The following is a 22,194-nucleotide window of genomic DNA, read 5'->3' as shown; positions in this document are numbered from 1 at the left end:
CACATATCTACACAGAGCACATACACCCACATGTATACACAGAGCACTCCTATATACACACATATGTATACACACAGCACATACATACACACATATGTATATACAGAATTCATGAAAACAAATGTATAAATGAATAGCAAATAGGCACACACATACACACTTATATACAGAGTGCACATAAATACACATGTGTTGTCACCAAAGATCGATGCTTTTAACATCAGAAACTGTACTGATAATGCTGGAGTGGTATTATCAGTGCAGTTTCCGCTTGTTATTCCTGGGGGCCCTTATGGTGATGGGCAATTGGTTGACCATTATCCCCCCCCCATAACAATGGCACTGTATATAAATCATATTTAGTAAATATTGGTCTATATAAATGTAAATGACAGGTTTTGCTTTCAAATCTGTTGAATAAATGGAAATTAAATGGTGAGTTGTGTTTAAACATAGGGCGTGGGTTAGAAGTGGATCATTTGCACTTCTTGGTGTTTATCCAGTGCATAAAACAAACATTGAGCACTACAGGACAAATACTGTGATCCTTCTTGAGTCAACTTTAGAAAACCACAAGCTTGCACTTGCTTCTTGCTATTACATTTTATTTCTTCCCTACAATGTATCACCTATCTGTAAATCAAAGTACACAAACTCCCCATATATTAAGAACATTAATAATGTTAGGTGGTCTCGCTCTAAAAATGTATTGAATACATGTTCTATGTTATAAACCGAGACCACCACTGGTCTTTACAACAAAGGAACAGAGACCCTCAACTAAGTGCTGTGTGGAGAGCAGCCAGCAGCTTTTCTGCTCCTTCGTTCTAGTGAACAGAGGGTGATATATTATTTTTTCTGTTAAAACCACCAATCAATCACCTAAGACCCCTTGATCAATTATACATTATCTATGGGTAGATTGTGTATAGCCCTCAATGTCATTATTATTTTGAAACGCATCCAGTTTTTTTTTTTTTTTTTTAAAGGGAACCTGTCTGTCGACTTATTTACTAAATGACTCTTAAGGCCCCGTCACATTTAGCGATGCTGCAACGATCCCGACAACGAGACGACCTGTGAGGGATCGTTGCTGCGTCGCTCTGTGGTCGCTGGTGAGCTGTCAAACAGGCAGGCTCACCAAGGATCAGGGGAGCAGCGACATCGTGGAAAGAATCTTTCCACGATGTCCTGCTCCTGGTTACGAGCCTGCTGAAGCAGGAGCAGGCTGGTAACTATGGTAAACATCGGGTTACTAGGGGCACACGCGCTCCTAGTAACCCGTTGTTTATCATGGTTACCACTCTGCTACAGTGAGCTGGAGGTTACCGCTCACCGTAGCAGGCTCGTGACCATGATAAACAACGGGTTGCTAGGTGCGCGTGTGCCCCTAGTAACCCAATGTTTATCATGGTTACCAGCCTGATCGTTGGTCCCGCTGGTCACACACAGCGATGTGTGCTGACCAGCGGGAGGGCAACGACCAAAAAATGGTCCAGGACACTTTGCAGCGATCAGCGACCTCACAGCAGGGGCCTGATCGCTGCAAAGTGTCACACATAGCGACATCGCTGGTGAGGTCGCTGTGGCGTCACCAAAACCGTGACACAGCAGCGATCTCGCTAGCGATCTCGCTATGTGAGACGGGGGCTTTAGTCCTTTATAAGGTTCAAAGAAGGAATAAATCACGTACCAGTCCTTTGTATTGACCACATATGTATTTATACTTACAAATGAGATCACCTCTGAGCCGTCTTTTTTTGTAAACTAAACAAGCCCAAGTTTTCTAACCTCTCATTAAAAAAGAGACAGGTTAGGTGCCAATTGTATTTAACAGGAAAATTTGCTTCCTCCCTCTAAAAGATCACGGCTCTGCACAGATACATCACAACGTATGCTAATGAAAAGAAAATATTCAGAATATGCCAAGAGTCTCTGAAGGTAAATTATATAATTAAATATTCCTAATAATGAAAACACTTATCCAACCAACAAGTTGGTGACAAGTGTCTCGGAAACAGGTTGGATACACATTAGTGGAAGAAACACAAATATTTATGTGAAAAAAAGATTATTAACATTTTGTAAAAATATAAATGCTGCTAGCTGTAAAGTCATCATCAGCAAGAGCAAAGACTGCAGCAGCACTGAAATTTACTAGGTTCAAGCCAAGTCCCTACTACTAGAGGGAATACCCCTGGATGTACAATTTTTTTATAAAGAAAAACCTATTTATTTGAAATAGAGTATTCATTGATTGTGGATACTGTTGACAAAACCGTATCGCAATGGTAAAGAACCATTAAACTTGATCATTGTGACAAAACAGCATCTTATCTTAATCTGCCAAACATCTAGATTTGTTAAGCCAAGAAAAATACACTATTGTGTTTGTGCATTTAATCAATTTACATAGTTGGTATAGCAGGGGGCTCTTGTAAATCAACGTCTAGCTCGCTTTAGTATAATATGTAATTAGCATATTAACACACATTATTGAATTCCGAACCAAGCCAAGTCAACATTCAGGTTTATATACATAATAGTATGTCCTTCTTGACCAGCCACAGAAATACACATACATTCACAAGCCAACACAAACACAACAGTGTATTTCTCTTGGCTTAACAAATCTAGATGTCTGGCTGATTAAGATTAGAAGCTGTTTCGTCATAATCATGTACTTGACATTTTACCCTTTACTATCCAATATTAACTGTATGCATCATCATCTGTTATATGTGAAAGTGGCTCATAATGGCTCACCATACCAGCACAATATAGTGTGATCATTTGAATAGGGGTTGGATCTGGAATACCTGGCCGCGTTCACCATAGAAATGATGGAACTGGTGTGTTCCGGCCGCATCTCTGAACTTCTGGCCAGCGTGGGTAACAGCTGATTGGCGGGGGTGCCTGGTATCGCACCTCCACTGATTAGATATTGATGGTGCAAACTAAGGATGAGCCATCAATAAAAAAAGTAGCAGCCAACCCCATAATTAAATGGTTATCTGAGTTAATTAAAAAAGCTCCACACAGCTAAAATTAAGGTAATATATCCTTACCCATTTCATCCCTACAGGTCCAGTGTCACATCCCCAATTCTGCAGCAGTCACATCTCGTAAACCCCCACATACTGCATACTGTGACTGGCAGCAGTGGTCACATGGTGTATACAGGGTTTTACTCCTCCAGGGTAGACACGAGACAGCAGTGACGACCAAGTATGGATTTTGTCAGGGATGAATGGGTGAATATAAATTATTAACTTACTTTATATGTATTGCTGTCTGTCTGTAACCTATTTTAATTAACCCCTTTAATTAAACTATTTGAAAACATACAACTCTAAAGGATTATACAAGAATGAAGACCATTAGATGAAAGAGTCTGGAGTACGTGGATTTGTTATCTCATCAGAGGACAATATTTCAATTGTGGTGGGTGGGCTTTACTATGTCGGGAGTTTTAAAATTCAGTGATTAGGGATGAGCGGACCCATGGAAGTTCAGGTTCTGGTACCGGAACTGTACTAGAACGTGAACCTGATCCTGAACCCCGTTGAAAATAATGGGGACCCTAACTTTGGAGCTGGAATATTCATACTCATTCTCTCTTTCTCGCTCATATAATTTCCAGGAATTGGATTTGCCCACAACTCTGCTTTTTCTTCACTCTTGAAGAAGAGCAGTACAAAAATCTCATAATGGACATTTTTTATTTAAATGTTCATTCTCCGACATTGAATGTTATCACATATCTTAAGATCAGTGACGCACCGACCGCCACGACCCACACCAATCCCAAGAACAGGCTTTGAATGACGCTATGTTGATGCATGTGCACCACTGCTCCATCTATTTTCTATGGGACTGCTGGAAGAAAGCTCTGCTTTTTCTGCCAGTCCTATGGAGAATGCACATGAGCAGCCACCTCTCAATTCTGCTGTGACATTTCAGAGCCCCTTTTTCAAGACCCTTTGGGTAAGTGATAATGTTTATTGTGGGGAATAACCTTTTGACAATCATGTAATATTATCTCAACGTTTCAATGGAGGTGAAACTTTAATACTTCTGTTAGTCCTACAGAAAATCTGAGAGGATCTAATTCCTCTCTATGATTTCCATATTTTTGGTCCAAAACCATAGTTAGACCTTTGATGTACTATTATCTGGTAAGTAAAGCAGGGGCAAAGAAACCCTTCATCCCCTCCACCTTGTGCATCTCACCCTCGAAGAGGAAAGTCTCGTTCCAATGTGGGTTGAGGTTTTTCCTCTTCACCTTGGTCTCCAGCTTGTGCTTCTTATCAGGCAGTAGATAAATCTTCACAAATGGATCGCTGGTTCCACTAAAGTCCTTGGCTGGTAGCTCCTGTGCCTTCATAATCTTTACAGTGAGAGTAGATTCCTGGAAGTTGTAGCCCACACTGAACTGAATCCGGCCAAGAGTCTCCCGTCCTGAGCTGTCATGACCATCTTCTTCATCTGACCCTGGAGATAGCTATAAGAAAAAGAAAGCAGGTTCAACTTTAAGACTAGAATCTCAAATTGGTCTAATACAAGAGTAAGGAAGATTGGTTAAAGAGGCTTTACAATATTCTCTATGTCCACTAGATGGCAATAACAAAATGCAGCTTTCAGATCATGTTATTTTCAGCATGAGAATACTCAAAGGTCATACTAGTGCCTTGGGCCAACACTTCTATTACCTAACCCCCCAATCTGAGGTTTTCCACCATTTAAGCCTTCATACATCAAGGCCTGGCACATTATACAATTTGACATTCTAAAATTAACAATGCTCCATTTTCTTCATTGTGTGATGGCATTTCCATGTGGGTTATGACAACAGCAGAGGTCATTGTCACATTACTGCAGACCTACTGATGTATACATTGCATAACGTACAGATGTGGAGCGGTAAGGGGGACATCAAGGTCAATGCTACAGACAATATAAAAATACCTTACACAAAATATCCATTTAAGTTTTGTTACGATCTGATACAATCATTCACTTAATGATTTCATACAAAACATTTTTTATTTGCTTTTTTTTATTTGTCAGGTAGCCTAGACTTTTGCTAATCAGTTGAAAGGATAGTTATCAGTACTAACAATATTATTTATAGTCACTAAGGATATTATCATCCTGGCGTGTGAAGATCAGGACTTCCATCCTTCCACTAGGGTCTTACACTGACTATATAGGGTGTGATTTTTCAGCATTATACATATCAGCCTACAAAGGGTTAAGATATTGAGTATTTCTGATGACCGGAAGTTTGTATGATTTTTATGATATTTTGGAAAAATGTAAAATTAAAACTGCACAGGTCTGTAAGGATCAAACAACGCGTATAGCAATTTTACTTTTTTTGCCTTAAAGGAAATCTTTTAGCAGTTTTTTTTGATATGTAATCCAAGAGCAGCACCATGTGGGAGCTGATACCCTGATTCCAGTGATGTCACACATGATGGTCTGCGTGCTTTCATTTTGATACAATCATTGTTCTTTCTGTTGTAAATACAGCAGTGCTTTGAATGCTGAGCCCTGTATAACCCCGCCCATACCACTGATTGCCAGCTTTCTGTGAACACTCTGCATAGGCAGAAAAGTGCCAATCACTGGTGGTTATACAGAGCAGTTAACTAGGAGGCACGAGACGCCTAGTCCTGTAGTGACAATATCCTGCTGTTAAAATACTTGTATTGAAACAACAACACACAGGCTAGTAAGTGACACATCACTGGAATCAGTGTCTCAACTCCTACATCATGATGCTCTCATATTTCATCAAACTTTTGAATTGAGAGATTCTGCTGGGCATGAACATTGTTTTCCCTCTGAAATGAATAAAAGTTACAGAAACCAAGAAGAAGACGAAAAACTCTTAAAAACAAGTATTTGTAATTAATTGTCTCTGCAGTAAATCCTGACATGAGGGAAAGTTGAGTATAACTAGAAGAAATCCTTCAGACAACCACAATACACAGTATCTCCTGTATCATATTGATCCTTATCGCAGAATGAAGCAGAGTTGGGCATATACAGCATGACCACCACTCTAATGGTTTTCTATGAGGAGTTTTGTTATGTAGATGGAGGCAAAATTTGATCAAATTCAGTCAGAGACAGCGACACAGAAGTTCTGTTCAAACAAAGTTTCCCCTGTTCTTCATTGATGATGTAAAAAATGAATGCAAAGCTCTTGGCTGAGCACTAACTACTAGTGTTGAGCCACCCCCGTAGTGTTCGGGTTCGGTTCGTCGAACACCTTAGAACACCGTCGAACACCGTTAAAACCAATGGCAGGCAAACAAAAACACATAGAAACACATAGAAAACACCTTCAAAGGTGTCCAAAAGCTGACAAACTGCTCAGAAGACGCTTTCTTTAAAAAAGCCGGCCGGCAATTCAGCAGCGGCATACACCGGTACCCGACAATTTAGACAAGAAGGAATAGAGCATCACACATAGATTAGATAGATAGAAACATGTCAGTCACATATATATGAAGTACAGTGACAGTGTTGCTTACTGTACTTGTCATTTAGTGTAAAGGATTTATTAAAAAATATAATAGTGTTTTCATGCACTGTCTCTTTAAAAAAGCCGGCCGGCAATTCAGCATCTGTACCCGACAATTTATAACAGACAGAATAGAGCTTCACACATAGATTAGATAGATAGAAACATGTCAGTCACATATATATGAAGTACAGTGATAGTGTTGGTTACTGTACTTGTCATTTAGTATTAAAATAAAGGATTTATTATTTAAAAAAATTGGCGTGGGTTTCCCCTTAATTTTAGTCTCTAGCGGAGGTTAAGCAGACAGCTGGGGCAGATGTTTGAAGCCTGGGAAGGGGGTAATACCCACGGAGCTTCCCAGGCTACTAATATCAGCCCCCAGCTGAATACATAGCCTTTACTAGCTATTAAAATGGGGGACCCCCCCCAAAAAATGACGTGGGGTCCCCCCTAATTTAATAGCTAGCAAAGGCTAGGCAGACAGCTGGGGGCTGATATTAATAGCCCAGGAAGGGTGCCATGAATATTGGCCCCCTCCCAGGCTAGAAACACCAGCCGTCAGCCGCCCCAGAAATGGCGCATTCATAGGATGCGCCAATTCTGGCACTTAGCCTCGCTCTTCCACGCTGCCCTGGTGCGGTGGCAGTGGGGTAATAGAGCTGGGGTTGATGTCAGCTTATAATGCCAGCTGACATCAAGCCCAGGTTAGTAATGGAGAGGCGTCTATAAGACACCCCCATTACTAACCCCATAGTCAAAGTTAAAAGAAAACACAAACACCCAGAATAAAGTCCTTTAATTGAAATAAAGACACAATCCTTTATTGTTCTAAATTAAACCATACTTACCATCACGCCCATTCCAGCTGAAGCCAACGATCTCCTGCAATAAAAGAAAAATAATAAAGCAACATCATCCTTACCTTTCCATGGTTCCCACGACAGCTTCAGCTCTGCTACATCGAGATGACAGGCTGGACCGCAGCAGAACGCCGCCATCCAGCCTGTCATCCCGCAGACACTGAGAAGCGCAGGCATGCTTGCGCTCCACATTGTCTCTCTGTGACGGCATAAAGATGAGATGAGTTCATGTCCAATGAACTCGGCGCACCTCATGCACGTCACTGACAGCGTGGGAAAATTCTCACGCTGAAGCGCTGAGTGCAGGAGAATTCTCCCACGCTGTCAGTGACGTGCATAAGGTGAGCTCATGTCCAATGAACTCAGCTCACCTCCTGCACGTCACTGACAGCGTGGGAGAATTCTCCTGCACTAAGCGCTTCAGCGTGAGAATTCTCCCACGCTGAAGCGCTGAGTGCAGGAGAATTTTCCCACGCTGTCAGTGACGTGCATAAGGTGAGCTCATGTCCAATGAACTCAGCTCACCTCCTGCACGTCACTGACAGCGTGGGAGAATTCTCCTGCACTCAGCGCTTCAGTGTGAGAATTCTCCCACGCTGAAGCGCTGAGTGCAGGAGAATTTTCCCACGCTGTCAGTGACGTGCATAAGGTGAGCTCATGTCCAATGAACTCAGCTCACCTCCTGCACGTCACTGACAGCGTGGGAGAATTCTCCTGCACTCAGCGCTTCAGTGTGAGAATTCTCCCACGCTGAAGCGCTGAGTGCAGGAGAATTTTCCCACGCTGTCAGTGACGTGCATGAGGTGAGCCGAGTTCATTGGACATTAACTCGGCTCATCTGGATGCCCTCACAGAGAGACACTGTGGAGCGCAAGCAAGCCTGCGCTTCTCAGTGTCTGCGGGATGACAGGCTGGATGGCAGCGTTCTGCTGCGGTCCAGCCTGTCATCTCGATGTAGCAGAGCTGAAGCTGTCGTGGGAACCATGGAAAGGTAAGGATGATGTTGCTTTATTATTTTTCTTTTATTGCAGGAGATCGTTGGCTTCAGCTGGAATGGGCGTGACGGTAAGTATGGTTTAATTTAGAACAATAAAGAATTGTGTGTTTATTTCAATTAAAGGACTTTTTTCTGGGTGTTGTGTTTTTTTTAAATACTTTACTAGAAATTCATGGTGGTCATGTCTAATATTGGCGTGACCCCATGAATTTTGGGCTTAGGGCCAGCTGATAATGCCAAGCTGGCCCTAACCCCTTTATTACCCAGTGAGCCACCGCATCAGGGCCCTGGATGAGTTGGGTACAGCGCCAGAAGATGGCGCTTCTATGAACGCGCCATTTTCCTGGGTGGCTGCGGACTGCAATTTGCAGCGGGGGTGGCCCAGAAAGCTTGGGCCTCCCTGCGCTGCGGATTCCAGCCCCCAGCTGCCTAGTTGTACCTGGCTGGACACAAAACAGGGCGAAGCCCCACGTCAATTTTCTTTTAATTATTTCATGAAATAATTAAGAAAAAAAGGGCTTCCCTATATTGTTGTGTCCGGCCAGGTACAAATAGGCAGATGGTGGTTGGGGGCTGCCCGTTCCTGCCTGCTGTACCTGGCTGGACACAAATATAGTGCGAAGCCCCACGTCAATTTTTTTTTAATTATTTCATGAATTTCCTGAAATAATTTAAAAAAATTGAAGTGGGGCTTCGCACTATATTTGTGTCCAGCCAGGTACAACTCGGCAGCTGGGGGCTGGAATCTGCAGCGCAGGGAGGCCCAAGCTTTCTGGGCCCCCCCCCGCTGCAAATTGCAGTCCGCAGCCACCCCGGAAAATGGCGCGTTCATAGAAGCGCCATCTTCTGGCGCTGTACCCAACTCATCCAGGGCCCTGGTGCGGTGGCTCACTGGGTAATAAAGGGGTTAGGGCCAGCTTGGTATTATCAGCTGGCCCCAAGCCCAAAATTCATGGGGTCACGCCAGTATTAGACATGACCGCCATGAATTTCTAGTAAAGTATTTAAAAAAAACACAACACCCAGAAAAAAGTCCTTTAATTGAAATAAACACACAATTCTTTATTGTTCTAAATTAAACTATACTTACCATCACGCCCATTCCAGCTGAAGCCAACGATCTCCTGCAATAAAAGAAAAATAATAAACCAACCTCATCCTTACCTTCCCATGGTTCCCACGACAGCTTCAGCTCTGCTACATCGAGATGACAGGCTGGACCGCAGCAGAACGCTGCCATCCAGCCTGTCATGCCGCAGACACTGAGAAGAGCAGGCTTGCTTGCGCTCCTCAGTGTCTCGCTGTGACGGCATCCAGATGAGCCGAGTTCATGTCCAATGAACTCAGCTCACCTCATGCACTTCACTGACAGCGTGGGAAAATTCTCACGCTGAAGTGCTGAGTGCAGGAGAATTCTCCCACGCTGTCAGTGACGTGCATGAGGTGAGCTCATGTCCAATGAACTCAGCTCAACTCATGCACCTCACTGACAGCGTGGGAAAATTCTCCTGCACTCAGCGCTTCAGCGTGAGAATTTTCCCACGCTGTCAGTGACGTGCATGAGGTGAGCCGAGTTCATTGGACATGACCTCGGCTCATCTTTATGCCGTCACAGAGAGACAATGTGGAGCGCAAGCATGCCTGCTCCTCTCAGTGTCTGCGGGATGACAGGCTGGATGGCGGCGTTCTGCTGCGGTCCAGCCTGTCATCTCGATGTAGCAGAGCTGAAGCTGTCGTGGGAACCATGGAAAGGTAAGGATGAGGTTGCTTTATTATTTTATTTTTATTACAGGAGATCGTTGGCTTCAGCTGGAATGGGTGTGACGGTAAGTATGGTTTAATTTAGAACAATAAAGAATTGTGTCTTTATTTCAATTAAAGGACTTTATTCTGGGTGTTTGTGTTTTTTTTAACTTTGACTATGGGGTTAGTAATGGGGGTGTCTTATAGACGCCTCTCCATTACTAACCTGGGCTTGATGTCAGCTGGCATTATAAGCTGACATCAACCCCAGCCCTATTACCCCCTGCCACCGCACCAGGGCAGCGTGGAAGAGCGAGGCTAAGTGCCAGAATTGGCGCATCCTATGGATGCGCCATTTCTGGGGCGGCTGACGGCTGGTGTTTCTAGCCTGGGAGGGGGCCAATATTCATGGCTCCCTTCCTGGGCTATTAATATCAGCCCCCAGCTGTCTGCCTAGCCTTTGCTAGCTATTAAATTAGGGGGGACCCCACGTCATTTTTTGGGGGGGGTCCCCATTTTAATAGCTAGTAAAGGCTATGTATTCAGCTGGGGGCTGATATTAGTAGCCTGGGAAGCTCCGTGGGTATTACCCCCTTCCCAGGCTTCAAACATCTGCCCCAGCTGTCTGCTTAACCTCCGCTAGAGCCTAAAATTAAGGGGAACCCCACGCCAATTTTTTTTTAATAATAAATCCTTTATTTTAAAACTAAATGACAAGTACAGTAACCAACACTATCACTGTACTTCATATATATGTGACTGACATGTTTCTATCTATCTAATCTATGTGTGAAGCTCTATTCTGTCTGTTATAAATTGTCGGGTACAGATGCTGAATTGCCGGCCGGCTTTCTTAAAGAGACGGTGCATGAAAACACTATTATTTTTTTTTAATAAATCCTTTACACTAAATGACAAGTACAGTAAGCAACACTGTCACTGTACTTCATATATATGTGACTGACATGTTTCTATCTATCTAATCTATGTGTGATTCTCTATTCCTTCTATTCTAAATTGTCGGGTACCGCTGCTGAATTGCCGGCCGGCTTTTTTAAAGAGACGGTGCATGAAAACACTATTATTTTTTTTGATAAATCCTTTACGCTAAATGACAAGTACAGTAAGCAACACTGTCACTGTACTTCATATATATGTGACTGACATGTTTATATCTATCTAATCTATGTGTGAAGCTCTATTCTTTCGGTTCTAAATTGTCGGGTACCGGTGTATGCCGCTGCTGAATTGCCGGCTTTTCATGTTTCACTGTTGGCACTGTTCCCATCGATTTGGGCAATCACTGCAATGCCACAACCACCATGGCTGTGGCATTACAGTGAGTGGCAGACAATCCCTGCATGATTGGTGCTCTAAATAGCGCCAGACATGCAGGACACGCTTTTGGTGCACGAACAGTTATCGAACATAACCTCGAACAGCCGAATTTTTTGCAAATCGTTCGGGTTCGTCGAACAACTCGAACAGCGCCCAAAACAGCTCGAATTTGAGATTGGCGAACAGTTCTAGTCGAACACCGCTCATCTCTACTAACTACACCTTAGCGTCCCTGACTATACATCCAACTTTCCAGAATCCTTATACCTCATCCAACTTTTCCTGGATGAAATATGCTGTATAATTCCTGGTGCCTTGTATATATGTGAGATGAAATATCTCAATCCCCCTCTACTTGTTCTGTTATTTCACAGGGTCTATGGGAGGGATAATGCACGTGCTGTGGCATAACTAGAGTCTGATGGCCCCAGTGTAAAATTTGGACCTGAGCCCCCACCTCCATGTTGGTCAGATGTATGGGCCTTTGTAGGGCTTTAGATCCTATAAATACATATGTATTCACACTCCATGCAATAATGTCCCCCATTGGTAATAATGTTCCCCATCCTGGCCCCTTTCTGTAATAATGTCCCCCATCATGGCCGCTTTCTGTAATACTGTCCCACATCCTGGCCCCTTTTGGTAATAATGTTCCCCATCCTGGCACCTTTTCGTAATAATGTCCCCCAACCTCGCCCCTTTCTGTAATACTGTCCCCCATCCTGGCCCCTTTGTTAAATAATGTTCCCCATCTTGGCCCCTTTCTGTAATAATGTTCCCCAACCTCGCCCCTTTCTGTAATACTGTCCCCCATCCTGGCCCCTTTTGTGTAATAATGTTCCCCATCCTGGCCCCTTTCTGTAATAATGTTCCCCATCCTGGCCCGTCTGTAAAAATGTCCTCCATCCTAGCCCCTTTGTGTAATAATGTCCCCCAACCTGGCCCCTTTGTTTAATAATGTTCCCCATCTTGGCTCCTTTCTGTAATAATGTTCCCCATCCTGGCCCCTGTCTGTAATAATGTCCCCCATACTGGCCCCTTTCTGTAACAATGTCCCCCATCCTGGCCCCTTTCAGTAATAATGTTCCCCATCTTGACCCGTTTCTGTAATAATGTCCCCCCATCCTGGCCCCTTTCTGTAACAATGTCCCCCATCCTGGCCTCTTTCTGTAATAATGTTCCCCATCTTGGCCCCTTTCTGTAGTAATGTTCCCCATCTTGGCCCCTTTCTGTAGAAATGTTCCCCATCTTGGCCCCTTTCTATAATAATGTTCCCCATCCTGGCCCCTGTCTGTAATAATGTCCCCCACCCTGGCCTCTTTCTGTAATAATGTCCCCCATCCAGGCCCCTTTCCGTAACAATGTCCCCCATCCTGGCCTCTTTCTGTAATAATATTCCCCATCCTGGCCCCTGTCTGTAATAATGTCCCCCATCCTGGCCTCTTTCTGTAACAATGTCCCCCATCCTGGCCTCTTTCTGTAATAATGTTCCCCATCCTGGCCCCTTTCTGTAGTAATGTTCCCCATCTTGGCCCCTTTCTGAAGTAATGTTCCCCATCTTGGCCCCTTTCTGTAATAATGTTCCCCATCCTGGCCCCTGTCTCTAATAATGTCCCCCAACCTGGGCCTCTTTCTGGCATAATATCCATTCTGCTGCTCTTTTTCAACACATTAAAAAAAAATAAACTATTCTTCTTACCTACCCCAGCTCCCACGATGTGCGAGTCCTCTTCTGCAGCCTGTAGCTGACTTTGCGTGCCAGCCATGGGCAGTGCATTACGTCACTGCCATGCGCCACTTGAGACCGGCCTGCCGACAGCTGCCGGCCGCTGATTGTGATTGGCCAGCGATGTGTATTGCAGTGCAGGGAGGCGGCGGACTCACATCCAGCTGAAATAGGCGCTGGCGTCGGCAGGCTTCTTTACCACAAGGGCACCGTCACTGTCGCACCCTGTGTGACCGCGATCATTACGCCTCGGTGTGTATGTGTGACCACTGCGCAGGAAGGTAGTGAATAGAAAGGTGGTCACATATACATGGGGCAATGGACCACTGATCCCCTGATCACAAACTAATCATGTATTGTTAGTGGGATAATCCTACATGATGCCATTATTTGGGCCCCACAAGGTGAACAGACGGTACAAGGTGCATTGATGGCCTTGCACATGAAGAAGCAGAGCCCTGCGTATATGTATAAAGGATAATTTATCATAAAGAAAGAAACACACATTCATGACGAGAAGTATTTGGAGCTGGAGAGAACTATATTTAGCATAGACATATGCCCTAGTGAGAAGAAACCTGAAAATTAAAGTGCTGGGAGCAAAACGCAGTGACAATCTCAATAGCGTCCTGCTGTGAATGAATGAATGAGATATAACCTTAAATTGTGCCGGTTTTGGAGCTGAATGCAGACACTTAGAGAGCCGAGGATGCCGATCCTGACACATTTATCTTATTGTTGGATTGCGGCGGTGACCTCTATTCTAATGGTATCTGATATAAAGTATCAGGACATTACCATACATACAATGAATATATATATATATATATATATATATATATATATATATATATATACACACACAGCAAGTCCACAATGTGTCAGGGACATCAGTGGGACATTGGCGCATTGTCACCTTCTCTGCTGTCTCTTAGGTGTGAAACAATGTAGCACTGACACTTACCTAGGCGGTTTGACAGCATGAATGACACATCTGTCACTTAAAATATGCAATTGCCTTGGATCAATTAGTTGGTTTTTTTTATTTATTAATTTACAACCATTCCTATCAGGGCTCGCTCACACTGGAGTATAACACGGCCGAGTGCTATCCAATGCTTTATCGGATAGCACTCAGCCCAATGTAATACTATGGGGAAGTGCAGATCTGTATGTGAAAAAAATCACAATAGATCACATACACCCATACAAGTCTATGGGTGCGTGTGAAACATCAGACTGTACTCGGATGTCATCTGAGTGCAGTCCGATTACTGGAATGGAGGAGATAGAGAAATTACTTTCTCCGTCTCCTCCTCACCTGTGTAGCGATTCTCTCATGCGAGATTATCGGAGCACAGAGCACTGATACTCGGATCAAAATCCGACAGAGTTTGAGCCGAGTGTTATGTGCATAATCAGCCAGATTCTCTTGCATGAGAAAATCGTCAGCCGTGTGAGCGAGCCCTTACAAGTAGTGTAGGGTAAGGATTAAAACTAGGATATGCCATCAGTTCTAAAGAATTGATCATATATTCTGTATAATCTTGATGAAAACCCCTGTCTATATGTCTTATTTAGCATTCAAATTTGGGATCTCCACAATGAAGAACCACAAGGAAAGAGCAGCTCTCACTGTGGAGGACTTGTCCCAGGTATATTACAGAGTTCCCAGTAATAGTTTCGACAACCAGGCATGGCTGCTTCTCTACTTATTCGCTGATGAACTGGATTGCCAAAAAGCAATCAAGAGACCCCCATATTGTAAGGAGGTGGAATTCCAAGAGTTGAGCATTGTACAATACCAATGTTGTAACTGCTGGAAGTGTAACGAGAAAAAGCTTCCAGGGAAGAACCCACCTTGGTAAAGACCCTCTACATTCTCAGAGTGGATACTTCCCTTGCTCCGTCCCTCTGGTCATATGGCAGTTCTAAGTACAGATCAATATACAGTATATTCTACTGCAGTCATAATACAAATGGATTTTCCTTTCAGGCCTCTTCAGACGTCTGATCTTTGGTGTACGCGTGCTATCTGTAGTTTTCACCAATAGCACTTGTACCTGTGATAGTCTATGGGGACATTCACATGTCTGTGATTTTTCTCGGTCCATGGAAAATCGCGGAGACATGTCGAATTTTGATCCGAGAGTTGGATCAAAATCACCAATGCAAGTCAATGGGTCTGTCAAAAAAATCGGACCGTACTTGGATGACATCCGAGTTTTGTCTGATTTTTCAAGGAGTCTATGGGGCGGTAAAAATCACGGAGTCTATGGGGCGCTAAAAATCACGGAGTTTATGGGGCGCTAAAACTCATGGAGTCTACGGGGTGCTAAAAATCACGACGTTTATGGGACACTAAAAATCACAGAGTCTAAGGGGAGCTAAAAATCACAGTGTACGGGGAGCTAAAAATCACGGGGTTTATGGGGCGCTAAAAATCACGGAGTCTACGGGGCACTAAAAATCACAATCTACGGGGAGCTAAAAATCACGGGGTTTATGGGGCGCTAAAAATCACGGAGTCTACGGGGCGCTAAAAATCACAGAGTCTACGGGGCGCTAAAAATCAGAGTCTACGGGGAGCTAAAAATCACGGGGTTTATGGGGCGCTAAAACTCATGGAGTCTACGGGGCACTAAAAATCACAAGGTTTATGTGGCGCTAAAATTCACAGAGTCTACTGGGTGCTAAAAATCACGAGGTTTATGGGGCGCTAAAATCACGGAGTCTACGGGGCGCTAAAAATCACAGTCTATGGGGCGCTAGAAAATCACAGTCTACGGGGCGGTAAAAATCACGGAGTCTATGGGACGCTGAAAATCACAGTCTACGGGGCGGTAAAAATCACGGAGTCTATGGGACGCTGAAAATCACAGTCTACGGGGCGCTAAAAATCATGGAGTCTACGGGGTGCTAAAAATCACAGAGTCTACAGGGAGCTAAAAATTGCAGAGTCTACGGGGCGCTAAAAATCACAGTCTACTGGGTGCTAAAAATCACAGTCTACTGGGTGCTAAAAATCACAGTCTACTGGGTGCTAAAAATCACAGTCTACTGGGTGCTAAAAATCACAGTCTACGGGGCGCTAAAAATCACGGAGTCTACGGGGTGCTAAAAATCACAGTCTACTGGGCGCTAAAAATCACAGTCTACTGGGTGCTAAAAATCACAGTCTACTGGGTGCTAAAAATCACAGAGTCTACAGGGAGCTAAAAATCACAGAGTCTACGGGGCGCTAAAAATCACGGAGTCTACGGGGTGCTAAAAATCACAGAGTCTACAGGGAGCTAAAAATCACAGTCTACGGGGCGCTAAAAATCACAGTCTACTGGGTGCTAAAAATCACGGAGTCTACGGGGAGCTAAAAATCACGGAGTCTATGGGGCACTAAAAATCTCAAAGTCTACAGGGCGCTAAAAATCACAGTCTACGGGGTACTAAAAATCACGGAGTCTAAGGGGCGCTAAAAATCACGGAGTCTACGGGGCGCTAAAAATCACAGTCTATGGGGTGCTAAAAATCTCACAGTCTACTGGGAGCTAAAAATCACGGAGTCTACGAGGAGCTAAAAATCGCAGTCTACAGGGCGCTAAAAATCACAGTCTACAGGGCGCTAAAAATCACGGAGTCTACGGGGCGCTAAAAATCATGGAGTCTATGGGGCGCTAAAAATCATGGAGTCTACGGGGCGCTTAAAATTGCGGAGAAATGTCCCATTATGATCCGAGAGTCAAATCAAAATCGGCAATGCAAGTCTATGGGTCTGTGAAAAAAATCTGATGACATTTGAGTGTGGTCCAATTTTCATGGACTGTCAGAAAGGATAAAGTGGAGAAACTTTTTTTTTTTTTCCTCCATGTTCGAGATCAAATTCTGATCAAAATAAAAGTACACGGAAAAAATGGACATCTGAATGATGCCTTAATTAGATCAGTGCTGACAAGTTTTGCTGGTAATGAGACAGGAGCTTAGTCATAAATTTTCCACAGTTTTACACTAAATCAAACGCAAAAAAATGACAGTGATTCCATCTTAATACTGGACGTACTTTGGTTAATAGATATCAGAACTGAAACATTATTAATAAATTTTACAGAAGAGACCGGAGAACACTGAGCCATCCACGTTCCCCTCATCTGTAACATATCCTGAAGATGTGATCTCCCGGAAATCGTGCTCTCATCTATTCTCCCACAATATAATACGGCACCCAGGACATAATGGAGGAGCCCAGTGGCAGATATGTATGGAGAGCAACCAAATCATTTTCTGAGCAGCAATGAAAAAAAAAAGACATTGCACAGGAAACGTAGTTAGCAAAATGCTGCGTCGTGCAAAATGATTATATCACATATCAAAATTTCACTGGATAAGTAGTTTGTAACATGTACTCAGGGGCCGCTCAGAGGTTTCAGAGCTTAGCTACAGCTTCATAATGCCGGGGAGAACGAGGAAGGAAAAGCCAATTAATTAAACTTGCAAATTATTGCATTTTCATAGATGAAGTCCGGTATGCTTTGGGTTTGTGAGAAGAACATGGAACGTCTTGAGGCTTTTAGTGAGAATTAGGGTTGAGCGAGTATGTTCTGTCCGAGTATGCTCGGGCCGGGCTCCGAGTATTTACAGCTGCTCGGTGATATGGTTGAATTGCTCCCGTGTGCATGATTTGCAACTGTTTGACAGCTTTATTACATGTGAGGAATGTGTAAGAAATAGACATTCCTCCCATGTAATAAAGCTGTCAAACAGTTGCAAATCATGCACACGGGAGCGATTCAACCATATCACCGAGCAGTCGGAGCTCAGCCCGAGCATACTCGGCGAAAGGGTTAATAGAACATACTCGCTCAACACTAGTGAGTATCCAATGCTCAAGCACCGTATTATACACATTAGCACTGTATTATACACATTGTCACCGTAATACTAAAATGGGAAAATTATATCTGTATCAAATATTATTGATTTTATTTTAATTACTGTATATAAGGGGAGGATAATAGATACTGTAAGTAAGAGATTAACCTGGAAATCCTGTCATTCAGGGGGTGCAGAAGTGACACCTGGGCCCTGGAGCCCAAAAAGTCCCACTGTTTCATCTGAGAACACCATAAATGACTGGAGACACTTCAAGGGCCTTGGGTCAGATTTAATATCGGGGCCCAAACGTTTTCAATTTTGCCTACAAGATATTGGTATTAATAAAGGTGGTCTGACAAAGGATTAATTATCTTTTCTTAATCAAATGAATTAAGACCCTATTTGTAAAATCAATGAATAAAACAGTCAGTGTTGCACAACCTCAGGAAAACGTGATCTAATAGTAGATGACAAAATACCAAGAAGAGAAGGGACAAGACATGACGTCTTTAAAGGTAATATGTCACCAGGCTTTGGCTACCCTATCTGAGAACAAGGCTAACACCCTTGATGAAGCATTGGCGAAACACACGTCGGGTATTTGGTGGGTGAGCCCATTATTCCTGATGGCATTTAACCTTTATTTTTTGATTATTTGTGGGAAATACTTACCTGTATTTGTCTCTGCATATATGTCTAATCCAAATATCATTAACTATTGGTCAGAATACTTACCTGTAAATCCACTATGGAAAGTGACCTTTAGGTGTACATATATACATTCCTTTATATTGTGGAATAATAATCCATATATCTGTTTTTCTCATTTGTCTGTATGATTTATTATGTACTGAATCTGCCCTGTGTATACATACATATATAATTTTTGTAGCGGTTTCCCACACTCGCTCACCCATCAATTTTAATTTTTCTCTGTATTTTTGGGATTGTCTGTACCCACTGTTCTTAATATTATATTTATTAATATTCTGATATTTTCATATATTGACTTGATTATTTCTATCCTGGCATAATGTAGGGGCAGAAACCTCAATTCCAGCGGTGTGTCACTTACTGGGCTACTTGCTGCCGTTTTGATAAAATTATTGGTTTTGCGGCAGAAGATCTACTAGTTCTCTGAATACTGTGCTCTGTATAACCCCACCCACACCACTGATTGGCTGCTTTCTGTGTACACTGTGCATAGGCAGAAAGCTGCCAATCAGTGGTGGGGGTGGGGTTACACAGAGTCTATGAATATGGAGGACTACATGGCAGCAGGTTTACTAGTCCTCTAGGGATAATCTTATGCTGATAAAACAGTGATCAAAACTACAGCAAGCAGCCCAGCAAGTGACATATAACTGAAATCAGGGTCTCTGTCTCTACAATCTACTGCTCTCAGACTAGGTGGCAAGAACATAGTGACAGATTCCCTTTAAGACGCAAAGATTTTCATAAGAGAAGCCACTTCATGACACAGCTGGCAGTCTTTTTCCTGAAGCAGCTTTGCTGTTTTTTTGCCCCATACTTTCAATTTGTTCCCCATACTTCCACCTATAAAGATCAGGTGGCTTCCAGAAGAAGCCGCCCGAAGAATGAACTTGTTAATCCTTTTAACCACTTCATGGTTTCCGAACCCTGAAGGAGTTAAAGAAGATAACAAAAGACCGAAAATGTGCACAGCAATGTTTTTTTAACATTGTTGTGCATTATGTTAATTTTCAGGTGGATACCTGATGGCTTGATACTATCAAGATAACGACAGAGAACCTATCTAGGCTTGCACAGAGCGATCATCCATCAAATTGTCATGGCTCAAGATCGAGCCAAAGGCTGTTTAAAAAATAATTTGCATACAGAGTGGGTTTTTTTAGGTGTTTTTGGAGAATAAACTGAGCGGAAACTCCTCAAATCTTCGGAGAAACTGAAAAACTTAAAAAAAAACTAAGTTTCCACTCAATGTGCACATACCCTAAAGAGGAGGGTTTGCCATGTAGTAGGTAACACTGACAGATTTCCTTCTACACTTGGCTTTGCTAAAGCTAAATCAACAAGGTAACTGGTTTAGGGCTTTCCTCCATCAAGATCCTAAGGCCTAATTCCTTGTCCATAACCCATTACTAAAACCTTATAGACAGCAATTATCAGTCATTAGCTTAATTACACATCTTATGCTCCTGGTTACGTCATCATCCACATGATGCTCATTGTAGAACAAGGGTAATTATGGTATTATATACCCAGAAATGTCAAGAAATTTAGTGTATTAAAATTCTTTCAGTCATATTTCAGAAATCAGCTGAACCCAGAGTATAGAGAAATATTTGCTCAGAATGCCCAAGTTATAAGGTAAAAGATAGAGCCCAATGCACATGCGTCAACTTAGTATTATCCAGTGAGAGAAAACTATAAACCTTCAAATATACTTTTGCTCATTGCTTAAGTGGTGTCTTCAATAATGTAATAAAATGGCCCCTATCACGTAATTCAAACTGCAGCTTGCCCTAGTCATGTGTCAGGAAGGGCTGCAGTCTGACTAAGTTCAGCCTCTGAGACCTGTGTCTCAACTGATAGGAGAGCTATAACGTAAGCACACATACGAGTGAGCTACCGGAGAAGGACAGTAATAGGAGAAGAAATAAATCTTCTTAGCTGACTAAGCACAAGGAGTTTTTCCTCCAGAGTCAGTCCTCTGTGCTCAATAAGCGGGGAAGATTTACTTCTTCTCCTGTCACAGACTTTCTACGGTAGTTTATTGGTATGTGTGCTTACACTACAGCTCCTCTGTCCATTGAGACACAGGTCTAGGGAGTGGTGTTTTTTAAAAATGCAGCCCTCCTCAACATATGACTGGGATTGGCTGTCGTTTGAGTTATGTGACAGGGCCTTTTGTCACATTCCCTTTAAGACTAACAGGTAATAAAGTTTGGACTGTAGACAAACATCTGAAATTATTACTAATCCCAGTGCATAAGGTCAAGAATGTTTTAATTCAATAAAGACAAACAGTGAAGTAAAAGTGGCAGAACGCATTAGATTTAGGTCAGACAAATCTGCTGATTTTCTGTGGAATTAGCAATCCATTCACTGTGTATGAAATGTTTGATTGGTAGTGCTTGTTAGGCTTGGTTAGGGGAAAAATGTTTGGTTAAATAAAATATTTTTAGAGGAGTTTAATATTAAAAGGGTTGTCGAACATATAATTCCCCTTCTTAAAAAGTATATTTTATTAGATATACATTAAAACCAACCAAATACTGTAGATAAAGCTAAACAGCAAACAACCAAAAAATGACCTAAAAAATAGAGTAAAAATGGGTACCTAGAATAGACGGGTCCACTATAACACCAGGTGACACCAGAGACACTGTAAATCCCTACAGGAATGCCCTGTATACTGATATTGCCTAATAAATGAGAGATGGTGCACCTGCTCAACGATGGCTCTCCCTATACAGCTCTATAGATCCCTATGATATGGGAGACCCAAGTAAAAACTCTCCCCAGCATTGGTTGAAGACAAGTGATCATTTAGGTGAAAGGCAGATAAGGTAAACTATAGATAACCAGAACAATATTCCTTATAGCAATAAAGTATGAATGATCATACTGATCATGCCTCAAGTTGCCCACCATCGCACAACCCCTTCTGAATCTGAATTCCTATTTTTTCCCCCAATAAAATAATGACGGTGTCGATTCTGGCTCTCCCGGGGCTCATGTGACATCGTTATGTCATTTGATCCCTGTGGCCAACCAGTGCTGGCTTCACTCGCCCGTCCTTCAGACAAATCAGACATCCGGAGGAAGTGACAGCTTATGTTACACGAGCCCCGGGAGAGGCAGTGCGGACACAGCTGGAACGACACCGGCACTGGAGGTGATTATAAGTGTTATTATTTTACTGGGGAGAAACATAAGGATTCAGAAGGGGTTGTTCGAGTAGTGGACAAACCCTTTAATATTAACAAAGTTCTGAATTTTTGAGAACGGAGAAGATTTTTAATAAGAGGTGGATTGCAAAGTTGCTTCTTTTTACAAGCACTTTGCAATTTTACTCATTTAACAAGATGAGAAGAAAGCTTTAACAAATTATAATGAAATAAGTCAGGATTTATCAAAT

At 42.8% G+C, this 22,194-nt stretch overlaps 1 protein-coding gene across 7 annotated transcripts in view; it reads right to left on the bottom strand.

Moving 5' to 3' along the window:
* Positions 1-22,194, bottom strand: part of LOC141191427 (synaptotagmin-7) — a 691,596-nt gene that overhangs the window by 90,235 nt on the left and 579,167 nt on the right. For all 7 annotated transcript variants that reach the window (XM_073661312.1, XM_073661311.1, XM_073661313.1 and 4 more), the window contains one exon: positions 4,234-4,504. In XM_073661312.1, coding sequence (XP_073517413.1) covers positions 4,234-4,504 — 271 coding nt within the window. The remainder of the gene's footprint in view (positions 1-4,233; positions 4,505-22,194) is intronic.

This window comes from Phyllobates terribilis, unplaced genomic scaffold (assembly GCF_046119375.1).
Source record: "Phyllobates terribilis strain yellow unplaced genomic scaffold, ASM4611937v1 Scaffold_41__1_contigs__length_11206878, whole genome shotgun sequence".
Classification (NCBI taxonomy): Eukaryota; Metazoa; Chordata; class Amphibia; order Anura; family Dendrobatidae; genus Phyllobates; species Phyllobates terribilis.
This window is presented reverse-complemented; position numbering and strand designations above follow the sequence as displayed.